Below are 19,616 nucleotides of genomic sequence, written 5' to 3' on the forward strand. Positions count from 1 at the left end.
TCACATTATTACCAGGTCCATTTCCCTCGAGCAGTACAAATTCTTCCCTCTTTCACTGTCCCCTCTGCTTAAAGGGATGTTAACATTTCAGCAAATAAATGTTATTGTTTGAAATAGGAAACATTGTACAATTTTCCTATATATTTTCTGTATCAATTCCCCATGGATTTCTAGATCTCTGCTTGCTGTCATTTTATAGGAAGCTTTATTGTTTATTTCCAATGGACAGAAATCTGACCATGGTCATGTGATGTAACAACCTGTGTGACCATGGTCAGATTTCTGTCCAGGGAGGTAAACATAGAAGCTTTCCTTAAAAGGACAGCAAGCGGAGATCGAGAAGAGATCGACCATAGAATTAAAACAGAAAGTATATTGGAAAATTGAAAATTTTCATAGTACAATAAAAAACATTAATTTGCTGAAATGGGAATACCCCTTTAAAGGAAATCAACCATTAAAATTACCTACTGCTGCGCCCATTGATTGACTTTAGCAGTTATACTTAAAATGTAACCACCTAAGCAAATATTTTAGTTTCAAAAATGAATAGTTAAGGTGACAATAGCAAAGTTTGTAAAATACTTTATTAAAGGAAATCAAGCATGCTACACCATAGACATAGAACCAGGCACTGTGACTGTGGTGACCTCTTTGGTTGTTATCTATGGCCTCTAAAATCAACTTTTAAGGTTATGCTAATGACCCTGAAGGGCTTCTAGAGGAGTCATCCGGCTGTAGTGACACTGCCCCCTCAGCACCCCCTCCCGCCCCATGTAGTTTGACTGCAGCTGAGAAAGTTTCAGCACTTGGTGGGAGGGAGACCCGTAAATCTGAAGTATGGAGGGTCTCTTCCCATAGCTTCTCTAGCTCATTAGCATGATTTTAATGAATATACAAAGAAGTGACTGAAGTGACCTGCAGCCTCTCCTCCATCCATTTCACTCAGTATGTCACCTCCGCAGTACAGCTGTAACAATGGTTTCCTTTCTCAGTCTCCATGATCTAAACAAGAATTTGTTACCATTCTATACTTCTGTCTAACATGAAGTGAGCACTCGCCTTATGAATATAGGGAAAGAACAATTTTAGGATAAAGATACACAGGGTTTTTGGTTCACTTGGTATAGATTTTGCTTCCCTCTTTTGAGACAAAACCATGAATGGGAAGGCAGGAAACCTTAGGCGATAAACTTAAGCAAAATGAACCTGAAGCTGAGGTCACGTAGATGGGAACATATTTGTCATTCTGTAATGGTTGGAAGCTGAGATATTGGTGACGGATGTCCTCTGAGATGCTCCATTAACTAAGCGTAAACTCATTAGGGTAAGGCCAGAAACTGTGTAATGCGGTTTTTACCTCAAATCGGGCCAATTTTCAAATGCCTGTACACCTTTTTTTGCAAGTAAAACTATGATTAACCAGCATAATAATATCTTTATTTACAAGCATTTGATAACTGAGCTGATTTACAGTAAAACCTTATGTCAATTTTAGGTGTACACTTACTGCTACCCCTACTGTATACTTACAAACATTGGACACATATGAATATAATGCACATTATAGAATTATCCAGTATACTTTCTGTATCTATTCCTTGTTGTTTTCTAGATCTCTGCTTGCTGTCATTCTTTAGGTAGTGTCATAAGGGGGATTTATCATATATTGGTGCCTGGTACACCAGCTTATAATGTTCTCCCTGCCCCACCTCATCAAAATCTGGCCGCTAGATGAGCCGCTGGACAGTTATACACCAGGCTCTAGGTACTGCACAGGCAATGGGTGTCTACTCCCTGTCCCCGCCCAAGTGGCATAGAAGAGGAATTAGTACACCGGTGTTCGTTGGTAGAAACCTTTTACTGGTCATGTGATGTCACACAGGTGCACAGTTTGTTATAACACACTGCTCTGATTACTTTCTGTGATCGGTGACCTGGTTTTATCCACAGGATAAAGCTTCCTACAGTATGACAGCAAGCGGAGATCTAGAAAACTGTCAGGAATTGGTACAGAAAGTATATTGGAAACTTGTATTACTTTTCATTATACAAGCAATATCAATTATGTGCGGAAACAGGAACACCCCATTAAGTTGTGAATTTGCCAGGTGTGTCCTCATTGCGGGGGGTGTAATGCTGCCTGATTGGCTGCTCTGCTGCCCATCAACTCTAATTGTCCAGGGTTAGGCGAAACAGCCTAACGGAGGACACCGAGCCTACGATTCCTCTCTAGTGAATGGCCCTGATAATGACCCCTGTGGTGGTTTCTTTCTACCAGGTCCTGGAGGTGAGACTGCTTTTAAAGCCACCGACAACCAGAATTTTGACGGCTCGGACAAGCAGTACAAGAAGGTGAGGAGCTACTTTACTCTGGTGACAGTTCTTAAGATACACAGTATTTTTTTTCTGAGTCTGTATGTTTCCTTCTGTTAGTCTTATCTACACACGAAGCAGAATGGCTGCAGGATTTACCTGGCAGCAATGCCACAGCCAGATACCAGTCAGTAGACGTCAGGGTGGCACACGTTAGCGTTTTAAACCCGTTTTTAGTCCATTAAAAACCGCATGCGTTTTTAACTGACTGCTTAAAAACGGGTTCAAAATGCCACGTGTGCCACCACCCTCACACGCAATGTGTGTGGGTGCTCTTGCTTTCAATCTTTAGTTTAAAGACAAAAAGGATGTTTAAAGGAAAACTACCAGTTACTTTACAAAAAACAAACCAGACAAGCGGTGGTCTTCTTTAGGGCGCGGTCACACTGTGCATTTTGGTTGCCTTTTCCTTGTGTTGTGAAACACATTTCAACTGCTGATTTGCTTAATTACATTACTGTTTACAATGCAATGTAAACGCGATATTAACACGTGTTAGCAATTAATTTGTTTTGTTAACACCCACATTTACACTACATTTTGTAAATGCAAATGTTAACTGTAATGTGATTTGGCAAATCTCAGCTGTTGTAATGCATTTCAAAATGCAATGAAAGTGCAACCAAAACGTAACACGGGTCTGCGCCCTTAATATTGACACGTCGAGACTTATAATTAGCAGACCGGATTGTGGGTGGGAATTCACGTCTCATGCATGATGTTTCTTCACTCTCCCCATGCTCGGCGATTTCGTGCACAATTGGCAGCCCAGAGCGCCAGTCGTCTCATCCCCACGCACCTCCTCCACGCCCCTGTCAGTCGGGACCTGTAAGAATAGCTGGCAGCAGCACATATATTGCACAATCGCTGCCGGCTCTCTGCCATGTGGTGCACTGATAGCGCCATCCGTGCTGCACTGACAGCGGCTTCGACGCGCTGTGCTTATTAACAGTGCCGGTTGACTGTTTGGTTGGTGCTGTGAGTAAGCACAGCACGGCTGCGCCGCTGTCAGTTGCTGGGGGACAGGATTAAGGGGGGGACATATTTGGTGGGGTTATTTTTGGGGGTGACAGGTTCTCTGACAAGAAAAATTAATTTGTCCTTAAAGGAACACTCCAGTCACAACTAATTCAGTAAATTATACCTTGTTCAGGGCCTTTTTTTGTTGGAGGAAAATGCTACCCCTTCAGGCCCATAACCATCTATTATTTAATTAATCAGCTGTGAATGGAGTGTTCCTTTAAGGTTCATTGATTTATTTTTTCGTATTCTTATTGTCACAATATTAAAATTTTGATTGTCATTATGCAGTAGTGTATATAAAGTTATTGATTACATTAGTCAGTTGTACATATATCTGGGGTTCTCTATTTTTCACCAAAGTAAAAAAAAAATATATTATTTGAACTTTTTTGAAACTAGATTATTTTTTCATTTTTGAATACCTTTTTAATATTCCACTTTGCATCTAAGGTGCTCAAAAGAATTCTCAATTTTCATATCAAGCAGCTGTTATTTTTCTTAAAGGAGCATGTCTTATTGTGAATGTTTATATGCATGTATGTGTATATATACTTATATTATTTTAGACAAAAAGATTCAAAAATACCACCATAAAGATTTGTGCCAATTTGTGAAGGCGACTGTGATTTGCATTTTTCTAATCTCAATCTACCCTGCAGATTATTTGCGTGCTCTGTGTGAGGGGATTTTCTTCTGCATTTCCTACACAAAGTGGGGATGGTCTCTACCCGTTTTGCCTATGCTTAGAACTCTTCCATCCTGCGCTCCTTCTGTGGTGTTTGATTTGCATGCCTGTGACAAACTACAAAGCAAATAAAAACTGAGCTAAAACCCCAAATCCTTCACTACTATATTGTTTGACATTTTATATTCACTTTATACAAGTTTGCACCCTGCCTGCAATCCAAGCAGTAAATATGAAATAATATGAGATAATGTCACTTTACTTGCTCGCACAGCATACACATTGACTCTTTATAACCACACTGTTTCTTTTGGTTTGTGTTTTGGTTTTCTTATGTTTGAGTTGTGGTACCCGAATCTGATTGTTACTCAAGTGCCATTTCTGTTAATGGTTTTGTCACACACTTATATTGTCAGTCCATCCCTTTTGAGACCTTTCTGTATTGTGAGGCTGGAGAATGCGCTTAAGTGTTTTAGTACTACAGATATTAGTGAAACTTTAGTCATTAAACATTACACAGTGTATTCTATTTTTTTAGTGTGTTCCTTTAAAGGGAACCTGTCACCACATTGGCACATATACAGCCAGTGGCCGGTTCCTATAGAGCTCTAATAACTGACTGACCCCCTTCTTTTAGCTAACATCCACAGAAATCACATTTTATCTTATATTACCTGGCATCAGAGGGGGCGTGTCCTGCTCAGCAGGCCCCTCCCATCTACTCCTCCCTATGTCTGATGCCTCCTTACTGGTCACAGTTCATGTCATGTGACCAGAGTGACATCTCAGGTCCTTTAGCCTCTAAATAATACCAATATCAGAAAAATGGGTGTAATTAAGGTACAGGGCCCCACTGGCAGCTATTTTTAGGTGATATAGGAAGGACTTGTAACCCTTTATCAGCAAGCATTGTTAGTCGGGGGGGGCAAAATCTGGTGACGGGTCCTCTTTAAACATCAGAAGTGTAGCAGCTCCTTCCCCATAAATTAATAGCCCTTCCATATTAAGAAGTCCTAGTTGAAGTTGTAGCATGTCCCATTGCACCATTATATTTTAGTACTTTTTTTTGTCCTAAAATTAAATATAGACAGTAGGCAACGTAAAAAAATGTTTGATTATGACTTCAGTTTAGTGACATATATATCGCATCACCTGACTGCTGCACCTAATGACTGGCATTAGCAGTTACGGTTAAGGTGTAGCCTTGTAGGCAATTATTTTGATTTCAAAAAATGGTAAAGGTAACAATAGTAAGGTTTGTAATATACTTTATTTAAGGAAATATATAATCAAAATCCATCATGATAAACCAGTTACTCATAGATCCAGGGACTGTCATTGTGTTATCTTCTTATATTTCTTTCTAAAATCAACTTTTAAAATTATGCTTATGAGATAGAAAGGCTTTATAGTGGCTGTAGCTTCACAGGCTTTTACACTGTACATAGTAGGAGATGGGGGGGGGGGGAGGGGGGTTACAGTCTGTAAAGCCAGAGCACAGAGAAGCTCTGATTATGTCCCCCAGAGCCATCATTCTCAAGAGTATAATTCTAAAAGCTGATTTTAGAAGGAAGGAGGCCATGGATAACAAATGTAAGAAGATTGCCACAATCTAAGTGCCTGGATCTATGAGTAAGTGTCACTTTTTTAGAGGAAGAAGGAGGACTAAATATATTTAATAAAGTACATTACAACTTATTTTATACAATTTTGTGTAAAGTTTAGTTCGCTTTAACGACATCTCTAAAAAAAATCCTATTCAAGCATTTTTTGATCTGTAAAGGCTGGACTAGAACCATTGTGCTCACTGTAATGGTGCAATGGCCTCTTGTTTGTCATTGTTAGTATGTTTTTCCTCTCTAGTAGTTGTTTAAGATACATTACACTTTGTTCCTCTGTGTCCATTTTGCTTCCATACATTTGTCTGTCATTTTGGCTTTATTTTATACATCTATTTCATTTTGCACCCGACACAGTTTATGTCCCTTGGCTTCACCCCGTCTCTATCTCTCTCTGTAAACTCATGGCAGGGTTTGCTTGGTGAACTCATTCTTTTACAAGAGCAGCTCAAGCAGCATGAAGAGGAGGCACGCAGGGCAGCTGGAAACATTAACACGGGCAACTCACAGCAGAAGCGCAAGGTGATGGGTCTTAGGACGTTGGATGCAATCACAAGTGTGATGTACAAGTTGTAGTTGCAGGACAATACTGTGACTTGGATCAAACAATTCTATGCAGAAGTCAAATTTTAACCCAAATGAAATTTTAGTTCCATAACTTTTCTCCTTACTGTGTTCAGTACCCAAAATTAAACTTACTTCTTGTGGGATAGTAATAATGAGAAGACAATTTAATTTCATATATATACAATAAACCATAAAAGGAACTCTACCTTCAGTTTTGGCCATACAAAGCTGCAGACAGTACAGACAGATCTGTGTAACCATACATTTGTATGTGGTGTTAGTAGTACTGTATATAATGCATTTATATTCTAGGGTTGTAGCTGGACTTATATAATTTGGGGAATCTCCTTGTACTGGTGTGTTCTTTGATTTCTGCATTCACACTACTCCTTAGCACCTCTCCTGTGCTGTGTACAGTGACGAGATCTCACTCCGCTGTTCACCACTTCCACCTGAAATATAAGTGCATATCTTACAGTTCTGCAGCTACTAGCATTTCACATACAAAGGTATGATTAGGCAGATCCCCAGAGCTAATAGCTAACATTATCTACAGCTTTGTAAAAGTTAAAACTTCACTTTCAAACATGTAGCATTTCCCAGTATCTGCTGTGACAATATTACAATTGATGTAAAGTGTTCCCATTAAAGAGGTTGTTGTTCTTTTGTCGGCTGTAAGTTAACTAGAACTCCACTAGTTTGCAAATAATCTTTATTATTAGAAGGGTCTCTTGTACATAGTTCTATTAATGGCTACACATATTCATTGAAACTGCATGGTAGGGTTCAAAGCTTTTCCCCAATCCTTGTACGAAATCTGTTGGATGAAATGGTCATTGTACATGCAGTCAGCCAGGAAGTTCTATAAAAGAGACGTGCATTATTATTTTTTTTTAAATCACTTTGAAAATTAAAAGTGTTAAAATAAAGTGCCTTTTACACAATAAGAGATGTAACTATGGGATTTATTCCATTACACATCAAACCCTTGAGGCAACCAGGTGAGTGACTGCACTTATTGTAGATGTGACGCAGGGGAAGAATTATTTGTTCTCATTGGCTTTGATAGAATTTGAAAGATTGCAATAGATCTACCTCTACGCCAATACGTATAGGACTTGAACCAAAATGTTTTAGGGAAAGGGAAGTTCCTAGCATGTAAATGGTTACTAGTCCGCTAACTGCAGGAAATGCAGACGAGCGCCATCGAAAACTAGCACTGAGTAGATATGGCATACTTAATGCAAGTCTGTTTGAGTTCACAGAGATTTGAAAGTGTTTTAGGAGTCTTCAAGTCGTTCACTGTCTTTATTATAACAATCTCAATTTTTCTATCAAAATTTTGCTGTTAAAGGCTACAGACAAGGAAAAGGTTGATCAGCTGCAAGAAGAACTTTTGCAGACGCAGGTGGGTATTCAGCATGTTTTGCTGTAGGTTATCAGGCTGTTGTGTGTAGAATGGGGTGCTGTGGTGGTGGTCTTTATTGTCCCGTATGTCATGGGGGGTAATACATTTGATTTAGATGGTCTCACTGTTATGAGATATAGATTCATACTTGTGTGTATTTATATTTGAATGTTCCATACTTCTAAAATGGGACTGACCACAACCATACATCCTGTTACGTGTGGCTTTAGATGTAGTTATTATGGTCTGGAGGCTGTGTTATTGATTAAAGATTGTATATTTTTATAGATTTGTGGTTTTGGATTGACTCCTTGTGTACTTCATCCTATATACTGTGTTTGGTATACTTGGTTGACTTTGGTATAGGGATGGAATAATATCTAGATATATGGTTTTATGTAGACATGATTAAAGGCTTGTCTAACAGCTTACAGCTCTGAATTTCATATATATATGAAAAAAAAAAATATATATATATATATATATTTATTTCTACAAATGTTATGGCATTATCTCTTATTGATGCTTATCCATCACTTGCAAATGCATAGATGTGACATCCGCTGCTGTATTCTGCAACACTGAACACTAAAATACGAAGGAATAATCTTTAATCTGTGGTCAATTTTTTTGTTGGTTTGGTTTAGTTAAAATATCAGCGCATTCTTGAACGTCTTGAGAAAGAAAACAAAGATTTACGTAAACTGTTGCTTCAAAAAGATGACAAGGGCATACATCAAAGGAAAATGAAGGTAATGTAAACTAGTAACAAGTAAAAGAATGGTCACTATAACATTTTATTGTAGATAATTTTTTTTTAAAGGACATCTACAATCAGGATGAAGGATTGTAAACCAAGCACACTGACATACTGGTTTGCCCCCTACTCTTTTAGCTTCTGATGCCTTTTTTTTTTTTTTTGTTCTGTTTTACAAAAAAAGGCTTTTAAAATAATGCAAATGAGTCTGAGACCAGGCTGACATCATCTCAGGTCCTTTAGTCTTTAGCAAACTGTACCCCATGCTTGTATCTAATCACATGAAGTTACAGCATGTTTGCATGGACTTCTACTCCTCTCCATGCAGGCATGCTGTGACTTCATGTGATCATATAAATGCATGGGGTCCAGTTTGCTAATGTTAGAAGGCTAAAGGACCTGAGATTCTGTCAGGCTGGTTACATAATATTATTGCTGAATGCTGAGAAGTTGTTGCAGGATTCATTCTGAGCAGGCCACGCCCCCTCAACAACCTCTAGATTTGGCTTTATGTTGTAAATCCAGCGTGTGGGATATTAACACTGGTGCACAATGTAGTTTTATACATACTGACTTTTGAATAAATATAAACATTGATCCTTTTCAACATTTTTTGCTTTAGAAATCTTTGATCGATATGTATTCTGAAGTACTGGACATCCTGTCTGACTATGATGCCAACTACAACACACAAGACCATTTACCAAGGGTACGTCACTGCTGTGCCTCAGTCCCAGAGGTCTTAGTACTGCAGTATTGTTTAGGTATTGAAAGTATGCTTTTTCAGCTTTCAGGTTTGTCTTGAGTGTTAAAATAACCCCCTGCTGCACTCAACCACTAATAGAAATGTGCCTCAGTGCCTTTACACATGCTAACATATTTACTTGTCTTTCAGGTGGTTGTGGTTGGTGACCAAAGTGCAGGGAAAACCAGTGTTCTTGAAATGATAGCACAGGCTCGAATCTTTCCTCGAGGATCTGGTGAGATGATGACTCGTTCTCCAGTTAAGGTATTAATAACGACAATATATACATTACATAGATTTAATTAAGAAGATCATTTTTATTATAAACACAGGTTCCACAGGTGCTCACTGCATGATGTGGTCTGTCTGATGTAGCCTGTCCTTGGTTACTCGTCTATGGAATGAAGATGAGTTGCAATACCACCGAAAATCTGTGAACACCTGTGGCACTGTTGCTGGAAGAAAGTGCTCATATGTTTCTAATAATGGATAGTTTGAACAGCTGGGAACGCAGCCTATGTCCTTAAAGGGGTATTCCCATTTCAGAAAATTAATGGTATTACTTATGTTAAAGAGTTATACAACTTTTCAATCTACTTTCTGTATCAATTCCTCACGTTTTTCTAGATCTCTGCTTGCTGTTCTTCTATAGAAAGCTTCTATTTTGACTTCCAGTGGACAGAAATCTCACCATGGTCACACAGGTGCACGGCTCGTTATAAAACACAGCTGTGATACTAATGAGCCGTGCACCTGTGTGACCATGGTCAGATTTCTGTTCCCTGGAAGTAAACATTGTTGTTCTTCTATAGAAACCTTCTATGTTTACTTCCAGGGAACAGAAATCTGACCATGGTCACACAGGTGCACGGCTCATTAGTATCACAGCTGTGTTTTATAACGAGCCGTGCACCTGTGTGACCATGGTGAGATTTCTGTCCACTGGAAGTCAAAATAGAAGCTTTCTATAGAAGAACAGCAAGCAGAGATCTAGAAAACCATGAGGAATGGATACAGAAAGTATATTGGAAATTTGTATAACTTTTTATAATACAAACATTTTCTGAATACCCCTTTAAAGAATGCCCTTTGCAAGAGCAAAATTTGTATATTGTCTGCAGTATTATAGTATTGAACAAAGGTATGTTCTTATGTCTTTGCAGGTTACTTTGAGTGAAGGTCCCCATCATGTTGCTGTATTTAAAGACAGTTCCCGGGAGTTTGATCTCTCCAAAGAATCCGATGTAGGAAATCCTACATTTAGCCGCTTAATTCATTTTTCCATTGTTTGTAGTGACTACTAATGACCAATGGGTGTAAAGTTAATTTTATTAGCTATCAGATCCCAAAAACCTTCTCTGAAAGAAAAAGCAAACAGCTATTAGAAGCTTATTAGAAGCTTTAGATTATGGTGTACGCTAGGGCTGATATGAGATTGTAGTGATGATGGTCTTCTTTGTATCATAGCGCATATAGGAATGGTTGTCAGTTACTAGTTTGTATAAAGTATAAAAAAGGGCAGGGATTAAGACATCTAATAGCCCACCCAATCGTTGCCCCATGTATCCCCTAAGGAAGTAGGATATCTGACATCCTGACATGGAAATGTATAGGGCATAGTTCACTTGTTCTGGGCAGCACTTTATTTATGAACTGCTCATTTTAGAGATTTTGGATGAATCTCTGACTTAGGGTCTCCTCCTTTGTTTGACATATGGATGATGCTATAGAGCAGTGATGGCGAACCTTTTGGAGACAGACTAACTACAAGCAAAGTCCACTTTTTTGCCGTGAAGTGCCAACATGTCTTTTTAAACAGTAACTTATTGCTACCTGTCTTCCACATCTTTCAATCGTATCGGCCCCCTGAGGCCACCAATACAGTTGAAAGAAGGAGGACAATTCCAGACTCATTATAGATTCTCTCCAGTGTCTCTCTGTAGAGGATGTATGGTGGTTCCAGCAGGATGACCTCCAAAGATATTGCAGTTCTGTCAACACCTTCTCACTTTTCCCGCAGTTCCTAACAGCCAATGAAGTGTCACTTTAAAATAGTGCTGAGAGCAGCATCTCTTAAGTTGCCTAGGACGGCAGGAAGATTTGGTGGATTTGGTCATACTCGGTGAACTTTGCCCTGGGGCAATGGTCTGAGTGCCCACAGAAATGGCTCCGAGTGCCATAGGTTCGCCACCACTGCTATGGAGCATCTCTTGATCCTACACATACCATTGTAGTCACAGCCTCAGCTGGATATCACTTCATGTGTTCTTATATTTTATGGTTATATTTTAGATAAAAGTTGAGTTTTGGTCCTATTAGGGCACTTCACTGGATCATGTTATCATTGTGCAGACTTTACTATGTTGTATCTTCTCATTACCTGCACTTCCCTGTATTCACAATGACCCCTTTACTCCTCGTCCTTTTATTTTCTAATGTAAACTGACCTGCATTTATTGACAGCTTGCCGCTCTCAGAGATGAAATAGAAGTGAGAATGAGAAAGAGTGTCAGGAATGGGCAAACTGTCAGCCCAGAGGTAAGTACACTGTCATGGATGCCTTTACTGTGTCATCCATTTACTGCTAAATCCATTCTTATAATAAAATAACACATTTTCATACCTTTTTTAATTTTTTATGATGATTTTTATTTGACATTTTCAAAATTGGGGGAAAGCAGTTACAGAATTAGAGGAGGAGGAGAGGGAATGGGTTTTCAAAAAGCCCAATTCACAAATGTGTCTGGCCTTTCCGAAGCCCATCATACCCGCATTGCAAAAATTAATTTCTGCTTTCTCTATGCATTTTCATTCCAATATAAGTCTGTGTTTTAAATTACCTGGCTTCCTGACAGAATTCTCTGCTTAGTCCTAGTGTGGTTGGGCTTTGGTTTGTATGTTTTTCAAAAAAACAGCACATGACTTGTCTATGCTGCAAACTCCTCAGCTCTTGGCCTCCACCGTCACAGGAACAGAGCTCAAAGCCTTGTGAGGTAACAACTTTGGGAGAGGGAGGAGTTGTACAGAAGCATAAAGGTAGGGGCTAAGAGCTGAGGAGTGAGCAGCACACACAAGTCATGTGTCGTTTCTTTGAAATGCTTGCAAACCAAAGCCCAACCCTTGGGACTAAATGGAGGATTTTGTCAGGAAGCCAGGTAAGTTAAAACACAAACTTATACAGTAATGCAAATGCATAGAGAAAGCAGAAAGGCAGATTTGCAATGCAGGTTTGATGGCCTTCTACAACCCGTCTTTGGTCATCATGAGGTCACTGATGACAGGGTCCCTTTAATGGAGAGTATGACGGGCACTAAGAAAGGGAGGTGAATCCAGAGTCATCTATTCACCTTCCATTCTCCATAGACACAATCAGGGGCCGATTAGTTTAGGGCCGGTCTGGGACTGGTGGGGCAGGTGGAAAAATAAACACACATGAAACTCACCTTTCCGACGCTCCAACACTGCTCCCCTACTTGATCCAGTCCGGCCGCGGTGACAGCTCCTTACGTGCCGGCACGTATGCAGCTGTCACTGCAGCCAGACTGGATCAAGTAGGGGAACAGTGTTGGAGCGTTGAAAGGTGAGTTTCATGTGTTTTTATTTTTATGTGGTGGGGAGGGGCTGGGCTGGCTGTAAACCAAAGGGCTGTATAGAGGGGGTGGCTGACTGTCTGGCTGTGTAAAGGGGCAGGGGCTGTCTGGCTATATAGTAGGGGAAAGGGCTGTCTGGCTATATAGTCGGGGGCAGGGGCTGGCAGGCTATATACTGGGGGCAGGGGCTGGCAGGCTATATACTGGGGGGCAGGGGCTGGCAGGCTATATACTGGGGGGCAGGGGCTGGCAGGCTATATACTGGGGGGCAGGGGCTGGCAGGCTATATACTGGGGGGGGGCAGGGGCTGGCAGGCTATATACTGGGGGGGGGGGCAGGGGCTGGCAGGGTATATACTGGGGGGACAGGGGCTGGCAGGGTATATACTGGGGGGACAGGGGCTGGCAGGCTATATACTGGGGGGGCAGGGGCTGGCAGGCTATATACTGGGGGGGCAGAGGCTGGCAGGCTATATACTGGGGGGGGCAGAGGCTGGCAGGCTATATACTGGGGGGGGGCAGGGGCTGGCAGGCTATAAACTGGGGGGGGCAGGGGCTGGCAGGCTATAAACTGGGGGGATGCAGGGGCTGGCAGGCTATAAACTGGGGGGGTGCAGGGGCTGGCAGGCTATAAACTGGGGGGGTGCAGGGGCTTGCAGGCTATATACTGGGGGGGCAGGGCCTGGCAGGCTATATACTGGGGGGGCTGGCTGTCTGTGGGGAACTGACTATACAAGGAGGGCTTGGCTGTCTGTATGCTGGGTGGGGCACACTGGCTGTATGCTGGGGTGGCACGCTTGCTGGCTGGCTATATACTGGGGGGGGGCTGGCTGGCTACTAATAATAGTAGCTATATTCCTGTACATAGGGGGCAGTATTATAGTAGTTATTCTTGTATGTTACAATATATTTTACTTAGGGGCAGTATTATAGTAGTTACATTCTTGTTTATCAGAGGAGGTATTGTAGTATGTTTTTAGTGTGCTTTTAAAATAGAAGTGTTATTCCTTTACAAGGAGGCAGTATGAGTCTCTTCCTCTGCGGTGTACATGTTGATTTAGACCATCTATAAACAGTTTGTATGGAGTTTAGGAACTCCACCCACATCACATGGCCACGCCTACTTGTTTTGACCCTGCCCACAGAATGGGGCCACTTTTACAGTTTTTTCAAGGGCCTCTTTAAATTCCCAGTCCGCCCCTGGCCACAATGGACCTTCCTTCGTGCAGATATCTGCTTACTACCGTAATCAGTGTTCCACCGATTACTCTTTCAACCCTCAAATTTTATCAAAGAATAAGTTATATATGAATGTATCAGGTTTCCTACATTATGTTTGGATAAGTTAAATGATGATGAATGTTCAATACATTAATTATTCTTATATACTCTTATGCAGACCATCTCACTTAGTGTAAAGGGTCCTGGAATACAGAGAATGGTGCTTGTTGACCTTCCAGGAGTTATCAGTGTAAGTATTTTAGCAATTTTACACATCTGAATCACAAATTCAATATCACTAATGTGACTCCATTTCTTTACAGACGGTCACATCTGGCATGGCCCCAGATACCAAGGAGACTATCTTCAGCATCAGTAAGGCCTATATGCAGAATCCCAATGCCATCATCCTTTGTATACAAGGTAGGAGTTTACGTAGATAAAGTGATCCATTTGTTTTGTCAGTTATTAACTTTCATTATCCCCCCCCCTCATGAAGTAATGGCATATCACTAGAAAAAAATCATTGCTTGTACTGGGAACCCAAGAACTCGTTAAATCCCCTTCATAGTCTTTTTCAAGATAATGCTGTCTGACCACCTGTTGTGCAGGGTAAAATCAGAACCGCTCCATTAAAGTGAATGGGGCTGCATTATTGATAAAAGTAAGCAGAATTATTTCTGTTTCATAGATGGGTCTGTGGATGCGGAGAGGAGTATTGTCACCGACCTCGTAAGTCAAATGGATCCCCAAGGCAGACGTACAATCTTCGTTCTAACAAAAGTCGATCTTGCTGAGAAAAACGTAGCCAGCCCAAGTCGAGTAAGTTCACCACGTGGCCCATGACATGATACATAATGATTTACCTACTTGTTCTAAGTATACTCATTCTTGTTCTGTTTTTTAAAGATCCAACAAATAATTGAAGGCAAACTCTTCCCAATGAAAGCGCTTGGATATTTTGCTGTTGTCACTGGGAAAGGTAAGAATTGTGCAGTTGCTTCTGATTTCACATACATGTGCTCTTGCTAGTAAATCGGATCCCTTGTCAATATACATTATTTTTTTAAATGTATTAGTAGAACCTGTTCTGTGATTTTGGTCAATCCACTCTTCAAATCCCACGGTGTCTTTTAACATTGCATACCACATGAGATCCATTACTTGTGCTCTACCCTAAGGACACCTGCACACAAGAATCTTCAATCTGTGTCTGGGAAAAATGCATTTTTAGTTTAACATCCATTTCCATCAAGTTCCCATGACAGCCCCCACCTGGAAATAATGGGCGGCCTTCATGGTTACTAGTGGAAACCGAATTACCAGTAAGACTAATTCCATATTTCCACAACGTTCCCATGATGGGCCCCCATTATTTCCAGGTGGGGGCTGTCATGGTTACTGGTGGAAACCGAATTACCGATAAGAGTAATTCCATATTTTTCAAGCATCCTCCTGAACAAAGTTGCACAGTCTAGAATAATGGCTGTAGGTATTGATCCATTAAAAAGTATTGCATTTAGTGCTGCTTTCTGTTTCCGTTAAAAAAACCAGAAGGCACTCGGCCACTTTTGACTGTCCTGTGTGGATTCACCTGAAGGTTTACGACTCGGAGACACATAGACCTACATAATAAAAAATGTAAATTCCTCTATTGCTGGTACTTGCCCCAATCACAAGGATTACAAAAAAATCAAGGATACTCATTTCATTACTAAAGTTATTAATTCACTTATTTCTCTTTATTCATTTATTCAATTTACAATGAACTGATTTGAAGGGTTTGTCCAGGATAATTAATGAAAGCAATGGAAGTGATTTGTATGAATTATTAGCAGTACTTGACTGTAAACAAATGTATGCAATCAAAGAGTCCATAGAAGAAGTTATGCAAGAAAAAATTCAGCACTTGATTCATATCCATGCGGAGAAAAATCATTTTCTTAATGTTAAAAATATGAAATTTATTGTCTTCTATTTAAAAACGTAGCTTAGAGGAGTCATGACACAGATAGAAAAAATTGATGCGTTTCAAATCTTTCGATTCTTACTCCCTAGTCCGATGAGTGAGAATCATAAGACTTGAAATGCGTCAGTTTTTTCTGTGTGGGTCATAACTCCTCTAAGCTATGTTTTTAACTAGAAGACAATAAATTTCATGTTTTTTCATTTATAAGAAAATGATTTTTCTCTGGATGGATATGAATCAAGCGCTTGATTTTTTTCTTGTGTAACCAAATGTAGACAGCATTTGACTGCAGTTTTTTTTTTTTTTTTGCAATTAAAGACTTTCTGGGTATTATGATTTGTACCTGTTTTATAGGTATCTTTCAGAAAACTTTTTTTTACAGTTGTTTCATTATATGGATCATTATTCTTAATATATTATCCATTATATCCATTATATTTTTCCGATAATTTTCATGAATACATAGATTTATAGGTTTCATTTTTCATAGGCAACACCAATGAAAGTATTGATTCCATTAAGGACTATGAAGAGGAATTCTTTCAAGGATCAAGTCTTTTGAAGTAAGATTTTTTTATTCTTATACACGGCTGTCATAGCATTTATGTATGGCTTCCAAAGTCCGTACGTGATAGTACGTAGTGTGCATACAGAAAGTATTCAAACACCAAAGGCTGATAGAGTACAGTGTGAAAATAAATCTCCTTTATTAATGTCCTCACCTATTGAGGGAAGCGTGCACATATGTTTTCCATGGTGACATGAGGAAAACATTGCCTCTTGGCCACCTTCTAAGGCAGCCCCCTTAACATCAATCATTACTTGCATATATATCATTCAAAAACCTATTCACACTAGCCAAATAGTATGTTTTTTTTTTTTTTCCGGTTTTTACAACTTTAACTGTGCGCTCCAAATGACACATCAAATTTATTCTTTTGTTCGGTACGGTAACAACTATACAAAATGTATATAGGTTTAAATATACTTTAATAGATTTTAAATAATTAAAACCTTTTGTACAAAAAAAAAATCTTGATTTTGCCCAATTCTGATGTTAACCACTATTTTTATAGTTTCTTTTTATAGCAGAGCTGTGTGAGGTGTCATTTTTTCCGTGAAGAGATGACACTTTTGTTGTTACCATTTTAAGGGACTGTACAACCTCTTTGATCGCTTTTTATTAAAAATTTAGCAAAATGGCAAAAAAGTGACCATTCTTACGTTTGGGCGCTATTTTCTGGTATGGAAGTTCACCACTGGGAATAACAGTTTTTGTATTTTGATAGATCAGGTTTGGGATTTTACTTTTTTTCTTTATTTTTTATATCGGTTCTAAGGAAAGGGGGTATTTTGAAAATCTTTAATTATTTTTTTAAATTGTTTTTAGACTACTAACTACTTTTCGACCCCCTAGGGTACTTGAACCCAAGGCATCTGATCACACTAGTCTTTCAAGAGGAGCTACCGATGTGATAAAATGATCTGATAGCATGAAATCACAGCAGCCTCCATGGCCTACTACTCCTCCCCATGCCTCCATGAAGGCTGCTGTGATTTCATTTCATCAGATACATACATTGTGAAAATGTTAGTGTGTAGGGGTCTTAGATGACATTTCCCTGGTCACATGACATGAAGTGCTGAATGGTGAGAAGGCGCCATGTCACTAGCTGTATTTGGGAAAATTGTGGTGACTGGTTCCCTTTAAGGCATCTTGAAGTCTGTGGCTAGTCATGCGTATAACTTGGTACATTTTTGTTCATCTTTACATTACGGTTTTCAACATCTGGTAAGCTGATGTCATGGAATGCTGTCATCGTTGTAATATTGCTGTCCTTGGTTTTCTTTCTAGGAAAGGGATGCTGAAGGCTCATCAGGTGACTACAAAGAATTTAAGTCTTGCAGTTTCTGATTGTTTCTGGAAGATGGTCCGCGCTTCAGTTGAACAACAAGCTGATGCTTTCAAAGGTAACGCAACCGAGCAAGTGGTGACCAACCAGATCTTTATATAGCGCCATTATATTCTGCAGCACTTTACAGATCTTGGTATACATATGCAAGTCGTTACAGAACAATAACATGATCAGATAAAATTGGAGTGAGGGACCTGCTCGCAAGAGCTTACAGTCTATTACAATGGTTATTTTCAATTATTTTAAGAATATTGGCATACAAAGGTATGAAAAACATCTGCTGTTGGATCAATGCAGATTTAGACAGAGTGGGGGAGATTCATTATGCTTGAGAAGGCACATGAATCTCCCCCTGGTTTCTCTGACCCACATGCCACTGGGTGTTTTAGGGGGCACTTGGAAGGCAGGGGTGTGAATGTGCGGGATGCAAGATTTACTATAGTCTGGCAAGTTTGCGCACCTAGTCCCAGGGTCAACATCTGCAAAGAGTTTCTATGTTCTCTCCGTGTTTGCATGGGTTTCCTCCGGGTCCTCTGGTTTCCTCCCACACTCCAAAACATACTGGTAGGTTGATTAGATTGTGAGCCCCATTAGGGACAGGGATCAATTTGGCATGCTCTGTGCAATGTTGTAGAATCTGTGTGCACTATATAAATAAAGGAATTACTATTATTTCCTAAAAGGCTGGAGGGAATTTTAATATGTCTTAATGAACTCCCCCCAGTCTTGCTGCAAATGCCATAAATAACTGAAGGATGGTGGATGTGGCATGAATGAATACACTTTTAAAGTGCTTGTTACATCAGATTTAAAGAGAACCCGTCATGCAAAATAACCCCCCTAAACTAAATATATTTTCATAAACTGCCATTAGAGAGCATTGCCTCTATCCCTTCATTGTCCCTCTACATGCCTGTAAACCTAAGCCATGAGGTCCTAAAGCTGTATGCAAATGACCTGTGAAATGTCCAATGAAGCATTAGCATATTCAAGCTGTCCACTCTATTCATGAGTAGGAGGCACAGCCACACCCCCAGTGCTTGACTGACAGCCTGTATAATGATGTGAGGCTGTATAATGATGTGCTTCCTGGTGCTGGTGGCCACGCCCCTGCAGCCTGTGTGTGTGGGTATAGGAGAGATACAGCAGCTCCAGGCAGCCATGTTATAGCAGAACATGTCAGGTACATGTGTAGCTGATGTCTGTGTCTCTCACCTGTATATTAGGAGAATGCAGCACACACTAGCCATGCTTTACTATACATTACACACAGACATGAGCAGGGGGAGGAGAGGGGAGGGGTAACAGCAGTGACATCACTGCCTCTGACCATGTGACCAGCCTCATTTACATGATAAAGAATAGATGATTTTACAATGAATAATGTATGAAATAACTAGATAAAGGCTGGGATGGGATCCTTGTGAGCTGCTCCAGCAGGTAGAGGTGACAGGACTAGTGACACAGACCTCATGACAGGTGTCCTTTAATTATGTTTTCTTTTTGTAGCAACTCGCTTTAACTTGGAGACGGAGTGGAAGAATAACTACCCCCGATTGCGAGAACTCGACAGGGTAACCTTTATAGTGTTATTTGTGTAAAATCATTTATATATGAGTGAGTCTAATATAATATGTTAAAAAGGAGTATATCAGAAATATAATTAAGATTTTGTTATAAATGCATTTTCTGTAGGTAGAAAAACATGACACATTCCTTTTTTTTTTTGGACACATTGGCT

At 40.0% G+C, this 19,616-nt stretch overlaps 1 protein-coding gene across 6 annotated transcripts in view; it reads left to right on the forward strand.

The window, feature by feature from the left end:
• Positions 1-19,616, forward strand: part of OPA1 (OPA1 mitochondrial dynamin like GTPase) — a 93,082-nt gene that overhangs the window by 36,303 nt on the left and 37,163 nt on the right. For 4 of the 6 annotated variants that reach the window (XM_072142632.1, XM_072142626.1, XM_072142628.1 and 1 more), the window contains 15 exons: positions 2,282-2,355; positions 6,115-6,225; positions 7,625-7,678; positions 8,326-8,430; positions 9,058-9,144; positions 9,331-9,444; positions 10,344-10,424; positions 11,644-11,718; positions 14,169-14,240; positions 14,314-14,413; positions 14,682-14,812; positions 14,900-14,972; positions 16,450-16,522; positions 17,815-17,930; positions 19,385-19,449. In XM_072142632.1, the coding sequence (XP_071998733.1) occupies positions 2,282-2,355; positions 6,115-6,225; positions 7,625-7,678; positions 8,326-8,430; positions 9,058-9,144; positions 9,331-9,444; positions 10,344-10,424; positions 11,644-11,718; positions 14,169-14,240; positions 14,314-14,413; positions 14,682-14,812; positions 14,900-14,972; positions 16,450-16,522; positions 17,815-17,930; positions 19,385-19,449 (1,331 nt within the window). The remainder of the gene's footprint in view (positions 1-2,281; positions 2,356-6,114; positions 6,226-7,624; positions 7,679-8,325; positions 8,431-9,057; positions 9,145-9,330; positions 9,445-10,343; positions 10,425-11,643; positions 11,719-14,168; positions 14,241-14,313; positions 14,414-14,681; positions 14,813-14,899; positions 14,973-16,449; positions 16,523-17,814; positions 17,931-19,384; positions 19,450-19,616) is intronic. The other 2 variants (XM_072142629.1, XM_072142630.1) reach the window with 1 other exon arrangement.

The sequence above is a fragment of the Engystomops pustulosus genome, chromosome 3, assembly GCF_040894005.1.
Source record: "Engystomops pustulosus chromosome 3, aEngPut4.maternal, whole genome shotgun sequence".
Classification (NCBI taxonomy): Eukaryota; Metazoa; Chordata; class Amphibia; order Anura; family Leptodactylidae; genus Engystomops; species Engystomops pustulosus.